This window comes from Epinephelus lanceolatus, chromosome 12 (genome assembly GCF_041903045.1).
Source record: "Epinephelus lanceolatus isolate andai-2023 chromosome 12, ASM4190304v1, whole genome shotgun sequence".
Taxonomy (NCBI): Eukaryota; Metazoa; Chordata; class Actinopteri; order Perciformes; family Serranidae; genus Epinephelus; species Epinephelus lanceolatus.
In genome coordinates, this window is record NC_135745.1 from 27,802,101 (window position 1) to 27,819,756 (window position 17,656).

Genomic DNA, 17,656 nt, shown 5'->3' on the forward strand with positions numbered 1-17,656 from the left:
CAGGCTATGATTTGCTGCTGGTTATGGTTGCAACGCAACCTCGAATGCATCCTGCCTCTGCACCCTTGAAAGTAGGCAGTAGGTTTTTCCATCATCAGGGTACTACTCAGTCATATCTGAGTCTCTAAAGTAGACTGTGTAATAGAGATGGACGGCATGACAGCTCCACAAAAAGTGAAGCCAAAACATCTTGATCACCCTCTGGTGGCTGGTTGCAGTATATGACATAAACCCTGCTCCCTCCATGTTAGTGGATGGGACATGGGCCAAACTAAACGATCAAAGTACACTTCAAATACATTTTTTCCAACATAGGTATTGTCATTTTAGATAGTTTTTATAATGCTGATGTTCGTTCAAGTGTTCGTTTCGTGATAAGTTTGTTTTAATTGGTTATTTGATACTGTAAAAAAGAGGTGTTGGTGTGCCCGTGATCAATGGCACTGCTTGGGATTCCTTCAGACGGAGGCGACTAGATACAGCGGAGATCGCTACTGCACACCAGTGCTTGATGGCAGAGGCCATATCTGGGATATTTTGGCTTCCTTTTTGTACAGTGGGAAGAAGTGAAGATGCGTTGTCCATCTTTATATACAGTCTATGGTCTCTGTGTATAAATAATGAAGCTGCCACGAACAGTCAGCCATCTTTACTGTACTTAAAGCAAACTTGGAGGTGACAGGATGCATACACAATGCACAGAGGGGTCAATGGGGCCCCAACAGCAAACTTTTACCCTGGGCCCCCTAATGGGTTAATGCCGCCCTGCCCCAGCTGTTACAAACAGAGATCAAATTGTCTGGCCTCATTTTCGTCAGTGTCCATGTTACTCAGACCTGGTCCTTGTCTCCCTTGTTTCTTCTTCTTTCTTCTCCCCCCTAACCCCCCACCTCTCTGCTCTTCCCCAGCTGTACTGTGGAGGACAGAGCAGAGTGAATGAGACCTTTCATGGAGTGTCAATGTCATACTTGTGTGTCAAAGCCAGTGGGAAAAAATGCCTCAGTTTTGGCAATTTACCCATTTTTTCAAAAAGTCCACCTAAACAACTGCACTCAAATGTCTCTCCGTCTTATCTTCCTCTAAAGAAATAGCCTATATGAAATACTGCATGTAGCATAAAAGTATTGGCGTCTAGTTTAAAGGAAGTTTTATGTTCCCCTGTGCGTGGTTGTGTCTCTGTTTCTGCTTTCATACTGAGCTTGTTTGAAAGCTCCGAAGGCGTTTTGAATGTACCGAACACCTTCACAATCACTTAATGAAAGCGCTCGTTTATCCGTCTCCTTTTTCCCAGCTCTCTGCAGCTGCCAGCAGCGTTGAGAAGCTGCACAACAGATTCCTCTTGCAGCATGTTTCATATTCCTTGTCATCACTTAAATAGCAATGATAATGCAGGTTCTGCTCTGTTCAATCAGGTCTGAATCTCCCCATCAGACTGACTTCATTCCTGTTTCCTCCGATAATCCACTCTCTGCTGAATGGATCCAGAGACTGAATTAGAATAATTAGAAATTCATAAGTGTGGGGTTCAGACAAATGTTCTTGAGTGCTGCAGTGGTGACATAACCGTCCCCCCTAAACCTGGCACCGCAAAACAGCAGCGTGCATCCAAGTCTATATAGAGGGAAGAGAGAGAAACGGCACCAGCAGCAGCAGACTAACTCGATTTTTATACAGCAGCAACCTAGATCTCCTCCCTGTCATCCTTCATTGATTTTGCAATCCAGCGGCATCCGAGCAGAACCATACAAGCCGTACACCTCAGTCTGCCGCTGATAGCCAATCTCTATTACCCACCTAGCCCAAGGCTTCGGTTCGAAGGGCTAACCCTCTCAGGGGAAGCAGACAGAGGGAGAGAGCTCCAACTGGCGGATCGGAGCGATGATAGATTTATGTGCTGCTAGGAGAAAGGATCATCTTCTCTCCCCCACTTTTATTATCCCATCAGATCTGACGTGATAGCAATAATACATGACGGCCTGTCACATTTTGCAGATCTGGCGGCGAGTATGAATGATGATTTCAAATGCTTGCGTCTAATCAGCCACGAAATTGCTTCAGTAAATATGTTCGACTACCAGCGCTCTGTCTTCCTCCTGTCTCTCACTTTGAATGAAACTCAGAGTAATAGGCTTGTAGTTGTCACAATGTTTAAGACCCGTGTTGGCTTCACGGTTCATAATTAGCTTTTAATGCACAGAGACGGCTTGAGGGGAGGAAACTGACGGAAATGTGGAATGAAAGGAGGCCTGCTGTGTGGCCATAGTAATTCAGGCTTTTGTTCTCTAATTAAATGACCTCAGAAGGGAGCGCTAAGCTTAAGTTTGTGTGTGTGTGGCGCCCTCTGATATGGAGGTCTGTGCCAAGTGTATTCAGCCTCGCAATGAATAGGGCGTCGACTACAAAGCCTAAGAAGCCCTGTCCATGCCCGCTTCGCCTCCTTGTTGGTTGTTGGCAATTTGCCACAAAACACCATGTCTTTAACAAGTGGTTTCTGGGCCCCTTTGCGTAGTTCAGGGCGTTGTAGTTGGGGACACAGTAGCCCCTGGTCTTTTCTCACTCTCCCCCACCTTGTCTGAGAAAATCTGAGATGCTGCCAGCCTTCCTTGCAAGCTAGAGCTAAATTTGTGTGTTTATGCCACAGCAAAGCAAAAAAAAAAGCTTATATGGTGATGCATGTTCTCCTGTTTGGCCATGAAGATGTCAGCAGTTCAAAATGGCTTAAAGTCCCCCTCTGCTAAAAAATTTGTTTATCTTCTCTTTATGTTCCCTAAAATCGCAGACCTTGACTGTTGTGACTCTGTGCAAAGTTTGTCACAAAAGATTCAAACATACCACGGGCAAGCAAGATTAGGTGCATCACTAATAGGGAAGCCAATTACTGTTTAAGGGCCCTGACACACCCAGCCAATGGTCGGCCGTCAGTCAATGTTGGGCTTTTGGTGAGCTTCTGTTGCCCTAGTTTTTCAGCTTGTCCTGCACCATTGGCACTAGTCGGCCCTTATCTGCTGTCTTCTCGCTGATTCAGCGTGTTGAATCGGCATTGCAGCCAGCAAAGCCCATTGGTGAATGAAATCCTTCTGACTGGCAGTTCAGCTCATTGCAGAAGAAGAGAAACAGAACTGAGGAAAGTAAACAAACGACTAAAGTCACAATGGCGTGAGATCGAAACAAACCTGTTATGGTGAGATTGTTTCTTTTTAGCCGTGGAGCTCTTTTGTAGAAATGGTTCTGTCAACTGGCTAACTAGCGTTTCAATCCCTCCTGTCAGTTTTCCGGTTTCCCTTTTGATTGACAAATACAGACTGCCGCCACTTGCTTGTATGGAGAGTTATGTCCTCTCAGGCAGGTGCGGAACATACATATTAGTTGGCCGTTGGTTGTAGTCTTTCTGGTGTGTTCAAGTGCAATGTTTTGACTGAGATACAAGTGACATGAGGCAACCCAACAGTTGGCCTTCATTGCAACTAGTTCTTTGTCCATCTAGTGTGTCAGCACCTTTGATGGGAAACAAATCAACGGTGAAACAGACGTCAACACAACACCAGCAAAGCAACCTAACACTTGCAGCGCAGAGTGGACTCATCAGTACAGAAAACAGAGAAGAGTTAGCATTAGCATAGTGAAAGTTTTGACAGCAAACATGGTAGAGTGCAGTTTTTGGATGTAAACCGGACCTATGTCAGTTACAAGCTAACAAACAACATAAATAAACAAATAAAAGATGCTAACTTATATACTTAAATAAGACCATGTTAAACTAAATATTAATGAATTAATTAGTTTTCATACACACTTTAAAATGTGTCTAGAGGGGTGGTTTATATCTGTAGCAACAGAATTTATAGTTGAAAGTGTCAAGTCACTCAATTAAAACATATTTTCTCACTTCTCTAATGGTATGTAGCTAGCTTTTGTCTTATTTGTCCAGTTTGTTTATGCGATATCTTGTTCTGAATCTGCTGCCAGCACAATGGAGATGTATGGAATTTAATCTGTGGTGCTCAGAGCACTAAATAAATACATTTAAAAAGCTCAACAGCAAGATCTCTTTCAGAAACAATGTCCCTGTTAGTCCGGATAATCCACAGACCTCGCTGTCAACAGTTTTCACTGAGTATTTCTTTAATGGATAGTAGTTCCAGTGAAAACTGTTGACAGCGAGGTCTGTGGATTATCCAGAGTAACAGGGACTCTCTCTCTGAAAAAAAAAAACACACTGCTGTTGATTTATTTTTATGTTTTATGTGTTGCTCATGGCAGTGGAAAATGTCAACTGAAACTCCATTCGCCTCAGATGTCAAAAAACCTGGGCAAACCATTAGAGCCAAGTGAGAAAATACTGCAACAGTTTTCTTTTTAACCAGTTAAAGCCCCTGAAACTCAGTCTGAATCCAAAGTATTCATATAAAACATAACCCATGACTAAAAAGGCAACATTCAAAAGTTAAACCTGCATTAACAGATTTTCTTTGGGGTACTAAAACATGCTGCACATTGACAGAAGTCGATATGGTTAAAGGGTTAGCAAATAGTTGTCTGTTTATACATCCAGTCGATACGGACTAACATTAACATTCATTTTGAAGTCGGTCCAGTTGGTTCATTTCCAGCTCACTACAGTATCCATTCAAGTTTTTTTTTTTTTTTACCCTGACTCAAGCATACAGCAATTGATGATTATATTGAAGCTGATGAAACATATTCAAAATGTTTGACCCCTTTGCAGCCACTTTTTGACGACACTCGTTGTCAAATCTTCAATAACTTTCTTCTCATTTTGTAGATATTAAAAATGCTCCCACTCTGCCAATTTAAGCCTCTTTTTTGGCGAGTACAAGGCTGGAGTATAACTGCCCTCTGACATTTTTACAGTTATATTTTTCAATATTTCTGATAAATGGTACAACTCTCTATCACATAAAACAAACCGACGCACACACACCTTGTTTGGACTTGCGACAGGAGAATTTAACTGCTAACACAAACAATGTGACTCGTGAGATTGGTTTCACAGCGCAACAGTGCAAGAATCAGGATACCATAGATATCATAGCTTCTGTAATTCTTATGGTTATGAAACTGTGACATAATGTAACTGAGGTTATGGCAAAACAAGTTAATCCAGACATCCCGCCTTTAGAGTCAACAAAAACATGAAATTTGTGGGTCGAGTTGTAGTTTTTTGGGGTGTGTTGTCACTATGATCACCCCAATTTACATTACACCTGGTCATTTGCCCCATTAGTGAGTGACAAAATATTGATTAAGAGAAGCTTTTGGTAAGTAAGGAAGAAAAATAGATGGAAGTATTGCATATTCATTAAGTTCATCAGGACTATGCAGAAGTGGTTTGATCAAATTTGATTGACAGTGGTTTGCCAACACAAGCAATCCAGCAACTGTCATCAGTAGGGGTGCATGATAATGGACTTTTTGCAGATATCCGATATGCCGATTTTTATCTACTTATTTGGCCTATTACTGATACCGATATCTATATATCCCTTTTTTTCGCTATCTAGTTTTTGTGATTATCAGATCGCTTCAGTTGTGGAATTAATATCATGTTATGCGTGTATACTCTTATTGTGATGGCCCACCAGCAGATGGAGACATGAAATACAATACTTTTCAATGTATGTAATGTTTATTCAATGTGCAAAATAAGAAAAAGCATGTTGGCTGACTCTAATAGTTCATTTTAGAGCCGACATTGGCCGATACTGATGATGTACGGATATCATCAGCATGTTGGGCGATTGCGATAGTTCTTTTAAGGCCAACATCAGGCAATACCGATGATGTGCCGATATTATTGTGCATCCCTAGTTGTCAGATTTAGATTCAAATGTTGCTAAATCCTGATTGGTGCACAGAGATACATCACATCACCTTTTTTTAAAAAAAACAGTGTGAATAGCACAGTTCACAAAGTTCACAAATCATGTGAACTTCGCTAGATTACTTTCACGGTCAATAAATCTGTTATTTTCTTAATTACTCAATTAGTTGTATATTTTTGGTCTATTAAATGTCAGAAAATGGAAAGTGATGATCAGTGTTTCCCAAAGCCCAAGATGATGCCCTCAAAGGTCTTGTTTTATCTCATAGAGATTCATAGACATTTACTCTCATAGAGGAGTGAAGAAACCAGAAAATATTCACATTTAAGAAGCTGGAACCAGATAATTTTGACTTTTTCTTTTCAAAGAAAAGTTGATAACTACTTGATAAATTGATTAATCAGCACAGCTTTTCAAACTTTGGCAGAAAGTGTTCTGTTCCTATAAGACCCTATCAGTCATAGGAAGATGTGGATTGAGAAAATATGTGTTCAGGGCCTTAAGATCTACGCATCATACTAAAGGCACCTAATATTTATGACTTGCATTGTCACGGGTTGCACTCCCACTCTATTTTTTGTCACTGTCTTGCTCTGTCTCCGTTCACTGTACACCGTCATAAAAATAATCCTAAAAGGAAATTTGAGCCCAGGTGATAAAGTTCCAACATAGCAACTGTTATTGCTGTTGTTGTTGGCTAATGCGTGCTTTGGAAGGACGCGTGAATGAATGTCTCTATTACAGTTGTCCTGCATGCTGACAGCCTTCGGCCATTACGGCCACCTGGCGCTTCTCCACACCATCGGCCACAGAGCAGCAGTTGCGGCACGGCTCCGTCCGTAACCAGATCCAGCTTTGATGAGTGGAACATTAACAGCTGCTCAGGAGGAGGGTGTAAGAGAGGGTGCAGTGAGAGTATTTCTGTGTGTGTGTGTTGTTGTGTGCATGCCCACGTGTGTTCACACAGATGAAGGAGAGGGCGGCGGAATCACAGTTGACATCTTAATTGGCCGTCGGTGCCAGATGCCAGCCTTTAAAGCTGGCCAGGCCAGGCCAGGCTGTAACAGTGTCTCAGCAGCCAGGCAGGGCTTTAGGCAGGGCTTTAGGAGCCCACTGGCTCCACTCAGTGCTCCCACGGGTATTAGGTGCTCCAGTGTTGTGCGGCCTCCCCTCTCCTCACTCACACACACTCACATAAACACCCTTCTTCTTCTCGCTCCATCCTTCCTGCGGAGCACTCTGAGGCATTGTCAACACCAGTCAATCTGAGGCGAATTCAGACTAAGAAAAGCCCGAGGGCAACAAAGGCCCTGGGCTTCTTTGTGTTGAACCCATTCACACCGAGGCACTGAGGTCTGGCTTTTCTGCCGCTTCATGCAGTGTTTGAATAAAGATCCCTCCGCCCTCCTTATTTATAGTGTATTGATGTCCTGTAAATGTCCAGTTAGCTATCAAATAACTGTAGCCATACCGTCTAACAACCAACCTCTAACCTCTAAGCCCGTCACCCCTCGCTCTTCACCTTTTCACCCTCGTTACATGATGCCTCCCTCAGTAGAAGAGGAAACCATGTTGGAGAAATCAATTCACACCATCTAGAGTCTGTCTGAAACACCCGGAGATGTACTTGGCCGTAAGATGGTACATTTATTTGATCTAAAACGGGAGCACACAGACACTTCACTCTGTGGTTAAATAAGGTGAGTGAAAGTAAAGGTAGGGGACTGATATTAAAGTGGAATCTGTAGCGCAGCGTGAAATAGGCTGCTCACAAAATTATTAACTAATATTCCTGTTTGACATTATTCTTGATCCTCGGTGTGAAACAGGAAAAGAGTTTTTAGCTATCTGCTCTCAGAAAGATGTTCGAATGAAATCCATTTTTAATGAAGTTACAGTTCAGTCTCTTCTGAAAAGCACAGTACAATATATTTAGGTTGTAGCTCATCTTAAGTGGATCAGGTTTACATTTAATTCTAGATTTGTAGCAGAGATGTCAAATATGCATCAGCTGGGTGCTGTTTGAACATAGTCATGAGATGTGTTAAACATTGACCCATATGTAAACAAAGATCTCGGGATGTGTGGGAGTTGGAGATGGTGGTGGTTTTGCTTAGACACCCACATGTTTAACTCCTTGTATTTTTCCTTCTTGCTCCCTGTCTGCACTGTGCATGTGTTTACAATTGTTTTTTATTCACTTATTCTGCTCCAAAGAGAGGTCAGATTCAGAGAAGCGCTGGAGAAAAATTCCTTGATGTGGTTGGAGTTTGTGCAAATCAGTTGTTGGACAAAATATTTGCACTGTACATTTTTGCAAACCATAGATATGTATATGTATTTGTATGTTGTATGTTGTTATGTAGCAGATACATTGACACCTTATGTTTCTTTTCATTTCAGCAAGGCTGTGGTCATGTTTCTGCACAAAATCCAATTGGTTATGGTTAAGAAAAGATCACCAATTTTGGTTGCACAATCACAGCTGGAAATGCAGCAATAATTTGCTAAAAAAAAAACACCCACTTTTGGTTGCACAATCACAGCTGAAAAGGCAGCAATGACTCGCTGAAAAATAGCCACAGTCAGTGGCACAAATGCAGCTGGGAACGCAGCAATGACTTGCTTAAAACACCCATGTTCAGCGGCACAATCGCAGCTGGAATTGCAACAACTTGCTTAATACACCCACTTTAAGTGACCAATCACAGCTGGAAAGGCAGCAGTAAATTGCTAAAAACACCCACTTTTGGTGGCACAATCACAGCTGGAAATGCAGCATTGACTCACGAAAACCACCCACATTCAGCAGCACAATCACAGCTGGAAAGGCAGCAACAACTTATCAAAAACACCCATGTGTGGTGGCACAATCACAGCTGGAAACATAAAAATTACTCGCTTAAAACACCCCTGTTCAGCGGCACAATCGCAGCTGGAATTGCAGCAACGACTTACCTCAAACACCCACTTTCAGTGACCTATTGCAGCTAAAAAGGCAGCAATGTCTCACTAAAAAACAGCCAGTGTTGGTCTCTAACAGTGGTCTGCAGCTTGGTAGGTGGCTTAGGTGTCACGCCATCCACCATCCCATCCACCTCAAGATTACTAAATCAGTTCATTTACATGTAATCTGAACTTTGTCACCTCAGAAACGTACATAATAGAAAACACACAAATGTTACATATCTGTGGTTTGCGGAAACGTAAATGCCAACATTTTTCTCTAGAACTCACCGATGGACTTTTTTTTTTTGCTTCACTGCTACTATTGTGCAGTATTAAACTGTATCCAACTTTCTGTCGTCCCTTTCCAGAACGAGCCATCGCTAGACACGAGGTACGAGAGATTGAGCAGCGACACACGCAAGACGGCTTGAGGGAACGGGATTCATCGGCCTCGTCGCCATCAGAGGGCGAAGACGACCTTGTCATCATCTACAACCGCGTGCCCAAGACGGCCAGCACCTCCTTCACCAACATCGCCTACGACCTGTGCGGGAAGAACCACTACCATGTCCTGCACATCAACACCACCAAGAACAACCCGGTCATGTCCATACAGGACCAGGTCAGAGCTGCTCTCTTGATGTTCCTACATTGTTGTCACTATGAGCATTTCATTCATTGTAATAATACTGATTATTTGGTTCAGGTGCGGTTTGTTAAGAATGTGACTGAGTGGAGGGAAATGAAGCCGGCTTTCTACCACGGACATGTCTCCTTCCTGGACTTCACCAAGTAAATGCATTTTCTTGTAATATAATGTCAATACTGTAAAAACAGTTTGTTCACCCTGCTGTGGCTTTGTGCAGGTGACTCCACCTTGTGGTCATTTACAGCTTTTCACTTACGCAGTGTAGTGTAATGATCTGAATGTAGCACAAAGATTACTGATCCTCTGAGCTCAGTATGTTCCAACCAAAAACAGCACTGTGTCTGTCTCAAGATTTAATCTCAATAGTTGGACTGCCTGTTGAGTGCCTCAACTCATCTACTGTCATTTCTCTCAGGTTTGGAGTGAAGAGGAAACCCATCTACATAAATGTGATCCGTGACCCCATTGAAAGGCTGGTGTCGTACTATTACTTTCTGCGTTTCGGGGATGACTACCGGCCGGGCTTAAGACGCAGGAAACAAGGAGACAAGAAGGTTAAAACACGTCAATAATCTCTCTCTTACATTTAAAGGACAGGTTCACAGTAACCTCAGTCTGTCTTTAAGATATAGTCAGGTGCCCATATGAACACTGAACCAATAATTAAGCGATGTATTATAAGTTAATAGGAGGCTTCAGCAGTCTGAGTTAGTGAAATCAAGTGGTATCTTCCGAGTATCGTATGTAAGACATATTTAAATCCTTGCACTGACTCTGTGTTTCAGACGTTCGATGAATGTGTATCAGCCGGCGGCTCAGACTGTGCCCCTGAGAAGCTCTGGCTCCAGATTCCTTTTTTCTGTGGACACTACTCTGAATGCTGGTAAGTGTTCAAACACCTAACGCTGTACCCTGTTGAGATGAGACTGAGTCAGAATTATAATCTCAATGTTCTCTTGTATTTTTGTACTGATATTTTGAGACGACAGGAAGAAGGCTTGATTAAGCTCGTCTTTAGTCATGTTTTACTGTTTTTTCTCAACGCTGGTGATGATCTATATTTTCTAACAGTCAACAAATCCCATACTAAAGACCGAAACCAATGATGGATTGAACCCTAACAAGTACTGCCGGTGTAGCCAAAGCCTGATTAACATATCCCTCTGTGCCATAGAGCTCTGTGTTGTCCAAAAAGTAAAACATATCAGTAAGCCAAACCGATGCACTTAGTGACATTCTCCTTCATTAGAATGGGCGCAGAAGTTTATTGTAGTCAGTCCTGCATCCACCATTCTGGTGCATCAGTCACTCACTAGAGCACTCACTCTTACCTGTAGCTATGTATAAACCTAGATTGTTTTGATGCGAGTTGCCGAGTGTTGGAGATATCAGCCGTAGAGATGTCTGCCTTCTCTTCAGTGTAATGGAACTAGATGGCACTCAGCTTGTGGTGTTTAAAGTGCCCAAAAACAAATATTTAAAATTCTTAACAGCAATGTCTCTTTCCAGAAATCATGACCTGGTTACTCAAGGTTACGCACAGACCTTGTTGTGAGCAGCTTCATGTAGGAACTGTTTTCTTTCTACTGAACTACACTTGCCAACTGTATCACTTGCAGAAGGAAGAGTGTATCTACTGCTAGCTCACCCAGCACCACTTAGCTGGGTAACGTTACAGCTCAGCCGAGGCGGATGCTATTGTTTGCATCTTGTGCACGAGCCTCTTGTCCATAGTAGATGCATGCTTCCGCCTGCAGGGTGATACCAGGACTACAGGAATTGTGTCGGGTTTTGAAGCTAATTTTTGTAGCAGCCAAACAGTAAAATTACATCTGTCAAGTGATGCCACATGGCCCAGAAAGATTTTTGCATGCTTCCTCCTGGCAATGATCTGGTTGGCGGGTGTAGTTAAGTAAAAACAAAAATAATTCCTACATGAAACTGCTCACAACAAGGTCTGTGGATTATCGTAGGTAACTGGGTCATGATTTCTGGAAAGAGACATTGATGTTGAGTTTTTCAAATGTACTTTTTTGGCACTTTGAGCACCACAAGCCGAGTAGCATCTAGTTCCAATATACTGAAAAGAAGACAGACATCTCTATGGCTGATATCTCCAACATTCTGCAACTCACACCAAAGCAATCTAGATCCACAGTTTTCCCCTGGGGATCAATAAAGTATTTCTGATTCTGATTCTGATAAATAGCACTACAGTTAAGAGGAGAAATATGTCCTTTTGATTGTGGAGCAAACTGTCCCTTTAAGTATAAATGATGAGGCTAAAGGGGTTTATTACCACTGATAGGGCAGAGTGAGACAAACTCATTGTAAGTTTTGGTCTTTTCAGTGGGATTTGTTGAAAATAACAAAACATAGAATATTGCCATCCTTATCCTTTTATTATCCCCAGCAGCTCTGATAGTTCAGGAAGGCTGCTGTATCAGTTTTGTTTCATAATGCACCGCACTAAACCTCATAGTCCTTTTCCATCACTTCTGCTCCACTCATCATCTCAAGGTCTCTGATAGCTCTTTCAGCCTTGATCCGTTTTCTCTACTTGATGATCTGTATCAATCTCTCTGGCTCTGCCCTCACTTATCCCTCTTACCCTCCTTAATCTCTCCTTGACTCTGCCCTCCATCTTTTAACCATCTACCCTCCTGAAGCAGGGTACCAGCTGAGGGTCTGTAAGACCGAGCTTACTGTGGTGCACTAGCAGCATATTAAAGTAGTGGAAGGCACCTTGGAAACATTAAATAAATACTGAAGACAAAAAGGTGAATCGCTGCCAGTCCTCTGATGCTGTGTTTAAAGAGGCTTTGCCAAAAAGTTACTTTATAGGTTTAAACAATCCACTTCCTCCCTTATTATTTAATTTCCTGTACATGACAACCCCTGCCACCGACTTCATTTTTATTTCCAATCCTTCCTGCCTTTCTCATCCTCCCTGGACTCCATTCACATCTCACTCAATCTTCTCCTGTCACTGTCTTTGTTCCTCTCTGCTCACTCTCCTCCTCCCCCGCGTTTCTATCCTTTGCAGATGTTGTGATCGTTTTACATCCAGCAGAATCGCTGCTATTCCATCAGAATACAAATAAAACCCAACCGCATACAATGAACATGATCTCTGTGCAGGAACGTGGGCAGCCAGTGGGCTCTGGAGCAGGCGAAATACAACCTGGTGAATGAATACATGCTGGTTGGAGTAACAGAGGAGCTGGAGGACTTTGTCATGATGCTGGAGGCGGCGCTGCCACGCTTCTTCAAAGGAGCTACTGAGCTGTACAAAACAGGTGCCGTGTCTGCTAAATAGTCAGAACCCATTTGCTGTTCCCTTGCATATTTTTCTTTCCCTCACTAATATTGGCTCTCTCACGTTGCAATGCTAAAGTGTGCTGCGGTTGCATATTAGCAGCCTGAATTGCTCCTCTGAGAATTGAATTGTGATCAATATGCACTCATGCCTCTCGCTGATGTAGGTACAGATTAGTTACAACGAGTGCAGCCAGAATGAATAATGGAGAGCACAGAACAATTAAATCTGACAGTGATATAGATGTACTATGACTCAAATGTATGGTTCATCATTTTGAGCAGCAGAAACACCCAAGTACTCAAGCTAATCAGGTATTTATTTAATGAATTTGAAGTCTGTCAGAAGACATGTGGTGACATGTGTCAGAAGACATGTGGTGTCTTTCCTAACCCCAAACAAAAACTATATTTAAAAAAAAAAAAGATCTTTGTATTTGGACTTGTTTTTTGCTGACTCATGTACATGTGGAAATACACTTACCTGCTTTCTTGCTGAGAGTTAAATGAGAAGATTGATACCACTCTCAGGTCTGTTAGCTTAGCTTAGCATAATTGGAAATGGGGGCGGGTGGGGGGGATAGCCTGGCTCCATACAAAGGTAACAAAATCTGCCTACGAGCACTTATAAAGCTCACTAATTGCATTAGTTGCTGCTCCAGGCCAAAAATAGTCCAACAAATAATGCAATACTGTTGCTGATACTGCAGTTAATGTGAGGAAAACATACTGTGTTACTGTTCAGGACTCCAGCTTAAGTCAGGGTGTCTAAAGGTCCTTTAAAAGTAAAATGTTTTAAATTCTATGTTATAACAATAAGGTCTTGAAAGTCATTAAATAGTCTTGAATTTGTGAGGAAAAACAACATCTTTTCATTTCTTTTTTTGAAAATAAGCAAAGCCTTTCAATGTAAAAGTCCACATTTCTAATGTTACAAATCTTTTAACAACTATAATACTGTCAGTTTACTAAATACCTGTACTTACCTGTTGGCAAAATGTAGATTAACTCAACTCACTCTAATAACCATATTCCTACATAACACTTACCTCTGCACAAGACCACATGTATACTACCTGCCTGCAATGCTTAGCTGCAGTGCGTAAATAAGTAAAACATGATTTGTCCAAAAAAAAAAAGTATTAAATTTGATTTAAAGGTGTCTTGAGCGGGTCTTGAAAAGCAATAAATTAATTAATTATTAATTATACCTGTAGACACCCTGTAAGTCCAACATTATTTTAAGTTACTTGTAATAACATGCATAATGTAACTGGAGGTGCAGTGTTTGAGGGTTACAGGAGGCGGTGCTAAGAATAAAGGGATGGTGTCCACTCAGGTTCTCTTTGGGTGCGCTCGACCTGACAGAGGTCCGCTGCGAGGGTCAGGACAGAGGAATGTCGTATGCTGTAAAGCCCTCTGAGGCAAATTGTGATTTGTGAAAGTGGGCTTTATAAATAAAATTGATTGATTGACAGACCTTTTGATGGGTTCGATTCTGACCCACAGCCCTTTGCTGCGTGTCATCCTCCATCTCTCTCCCACCTTTCCTGTTTGTTTTTAAATGTACTATCAATAAAACAGCAAAAACACCCCAAAAAATAAAAAATAAAAAAGGAGATCTTTTCAGTAATTGTAGAATCGTAATTCTCTTCCCATTCATATCTTTATGTTTCATGTGAATTCCAACACAAGGCCAACTGTGGACGCCCTAATGAAACAAATCAGTAATCCCCATGTTCTATGGTAGTGCGCTGGCTATTGAGCCTTTTGGCAAGTGCAGACAAGACTTAACAGCACAAGTGTTTTACATGACTTGTCCTCTTTTTAACCTCCTTAACCGAGATGCAAAAGACTTGGAGACCCTGACCAATCAGAGCAGACTTGTCTTTTTTGGGGGGGGGGTATTAAAGATACAGGCACTAAAACCTAGTGTTTCAGACAGAGAGTGAATACAGGTGCTCCAGCACAGACAGTATGAGGAGAATAAAGTGGGGATTTTTTACGTTAAAGCATGTAAATGTTCTGGTAAAAACCCAAAATACAAATATGAACCTGAAAATGAGCATAATAGGTCGTCTTTAAACATAATAGATCTTGTGAATCACTGAGTTTATGCGCCTGGATTTTTTTAATCCTCCTCTCTTTTTATCACAGGGAAGAAATCCCACCTGAGGAAGACCAGTGAGAAGAAGCCGCCCACCAAGGAGTCGATCACCAAGCTGCAGCAGTCGGCCATCTGGAAGATGGAGAACGAGTTCTACGAGTTTGCACTGGAGCAGTTCCAGTTTGTCAGGGCGCATGCTGTCAGAGAAAAGGACGGGGAGCTCTACCTGTTGGCACAAAACTTCTTCTATGAGAAAATCTACCCTAAAAACTAAAGAGGCACGTCTGTGGAAGGGATTGGAGAGAATGCTTTGTGCAGGCTTGTGTGTGCCCAGTCTGAGATGAGGAAGAGAGGAGGACTTAAAGACGACAGGTGACTGTGTGGCTGCTTGGTACGTGTGATTAAGGACATGACGTGGAGCTGCAGAACAATCTGGTCGCAGCTCTGTTATACACGTCTGTGCCAGCCAACTGGACAGGGAGCTCATGTTTCGTCAGCAGGTTGTGTTCCCAGCAGCGCCGGGCCTCCACTCCCCTTCACTTCCATGTCAAATGTCGTCAGTGCAGAGGACTTCTGCTGGCACATGTACGGAGACGGCCTGTCCAACAGCCGGTCAGACCTCAGCTCCCGATCCAGACAAAACATTTCATTGGCTCTGTACTGTTTGGTTGTGTTTGATTGTATTTTAACTCTTTACTATGGTTGTCTTTTGTATGTAAAGACGATGGCATTTTCCATGGTGACACAACATCCCCATGCCTCACCACTACTACTACTAACTTAAAGAGATTTTAAGTGTACGAAACTGACTACTGTGCTGTATTATTGGACTCCAATGAGAACTTTTGAGGTTTTTATGAAATAAAAATCCTGTGACCATGGACTATTTCCTGGGACAAGTGCGTACGTTTTATACTGTACTTGATGTATTTCGTTGGATGTAAATGTGCAGCTTTGCCCAGAGGCTTTTCCTCCGTTATGAAGAAACACATGAAATTATTGAAGTGTGTACGAACACTAAGGTGGAGATGCTGCTGCTGCTGCTGCTGCTGTAAATATTTACTACTTTTTCAGCCCGATTCATTCACAGATTTGCTATAGTATAATATTAACCCATTTATACTGTTAACCTTTTAAAGTTACAGTGTGCATTTTATCAGTTTGTACATTTCTTTCATCTCTTTTATTACTTTTTAGGCTGCATTTAATTTCTTTTAATCATTTTCTTTTCATTGTAAAACCAGGTGAACATGTATGTCCACTAATATGTCTGTAATGTGCCGACATTTTTGGGAAGTGTGTTTATTTGCTTTCTTGCCAGGAGTGAAATCAGGAGATAACCACTGTAATATCGGCCCCTTAGATCACTGGTTCCCAACCTGGGAGTCCCGACCCCCACAAGGGGTTCACGGGTGGGTCGTGAGGCCTTCTTGATTTTAAGCAGAGTATCAACATACAGTTGTTCTTGTGGTGCAGGAATGACGTCATGTACTTTACATAAAGTTACGTTATTAATGTAAAGTTGCTGGGGTTAAGTTTAGTCAAGTTTTTGTGGTTCAAATTAGTGCCCTACAAATGACATAATGTGCCCCATCAATGATGTTATGTACTTGCGAATTAGTGCCCCGCGAATTACGTTCATACCTAACATTAAGTTGTGTCATTAGCGTAAAGTTACAGGGGTGAGGTTTACTCAAGTTATTGTGGTTCAGTTTAAGAAAACAAACATCATGAAAACGCACCTTAAGATGACTCGCAGATAACTCAAATTATTCAAGGTTCTTAACACCTGTCTCCTGAGGAAAGTCATGTGCCAAGCTGCCTCCTTATGGAAACTGCTCTGGACCGCTTTACTCCCACCAGCGCATTGGTCACATGATCACAGCTTTCCAAAATACTTGGTTTACTCACGAATTACTGGCTCATGATTACACGGAATATGTATGAATTATTTTTGCATACTTCCTACAAAAGAACGTGTAAACTGTGCATGAGCACATCCTGTTCCAAGGGGTATAAGAAAATTCTTTCTATATATATTTCATTTATTTCTGTAAAGAAAACTAAATAAAACTACTATCTTTAAGTTTAGATTAATATTCAAGCTTTAAACTTTACAGGGTAAGGGCACAGTTAAGGCCTGGCGTCATTTATAAACATTGCGTACGCACAAAACGAGGCCTGAAAGAGGTGTACGCCACTTCCTGTGGAAACATTGTGATCTATAAAAACAGACTTGATGGGAGAAACTTTGACCCATGCTTACAAACATTTTGGTGATGGGAAAATGGCGGTGCAGATGGTGAGGTGGAAGCCTGATAGTAGAAATTGTCGATTATTTTTTACCGCACGCCATTTTAGGCTTTTGTCCATACGTACATTTTTAGCATGGATCCAACGCACTGTTTTATAAATGAGAGCCCAGAACAGAGCATTTACTGTCGGCTTAACAGCCTCATCCTGCATTAGAAAACTACACCGTTAAAACAACGAAAGCTCATAGAAAAGTGGGCAAGCATCGAGGTGAAGAAAAGACTGAATTTGTTAAAAAAAAAAAGAAGCCTACTAATTACATTTGATTGTTAAAAATGTAAATTTAAAAAAAAATGAATAAAACAGACAGCAAATTATATAAAAAGTTCCTAACATATCAGTAACAATCATCTCTGATGTAACATTGACAGGAAATAATGCAGTTGTTGTGTCCATTCATCCAGTTAATTGTAGAGTTTATCAGTTGTTCTGCACTGTTTTGATATTCATTGAATATCATTTAAAATATCCATCAAA

At 41.7% G+C, this 17,656-nt stretch overlaps 1 protein-coding gene across 1 annotated transcript in view; it reads left to right on the forward strand.

The window, feature by feature from the left end:
- Positions 1-17,386, forward strand: part of hs2st1a (heparan sulfate 2-O-sulfotransferase 1a) — a 35,155-nt gene extending 17,769 nt beyond the window's left edge. Inside the window, exons 3-8 of the mRNA XM_033651318.2 lie at positions 9,161-9,414; positions 9,499-9,584; positions 9,857-9,995; positions 10,227-10,324; positions 12,583-12,740; positions 14,917-17,386. Coding sequence (XP_033507209.1) covers positions 9,161-9,414; positions 9,499-9,584; positions 9,857-9,995; positions 10,227-10,324; positions 12,583-12,740; positions 14,917-15,140 — 959 coding nt within the window. The 3' untranslated portion in view covers positions 15,141-17,386. The remainder of the gene's footprint in view (positions 1-9,160; positions 9,415-9,498; positions 9,585-9,856; positions 9,996-10,226; positions 10,325-12,582; positions 12,741-14,916) is intronic.
- Positions 17,387-17,656: the final 270 nt, after the last annotated feature.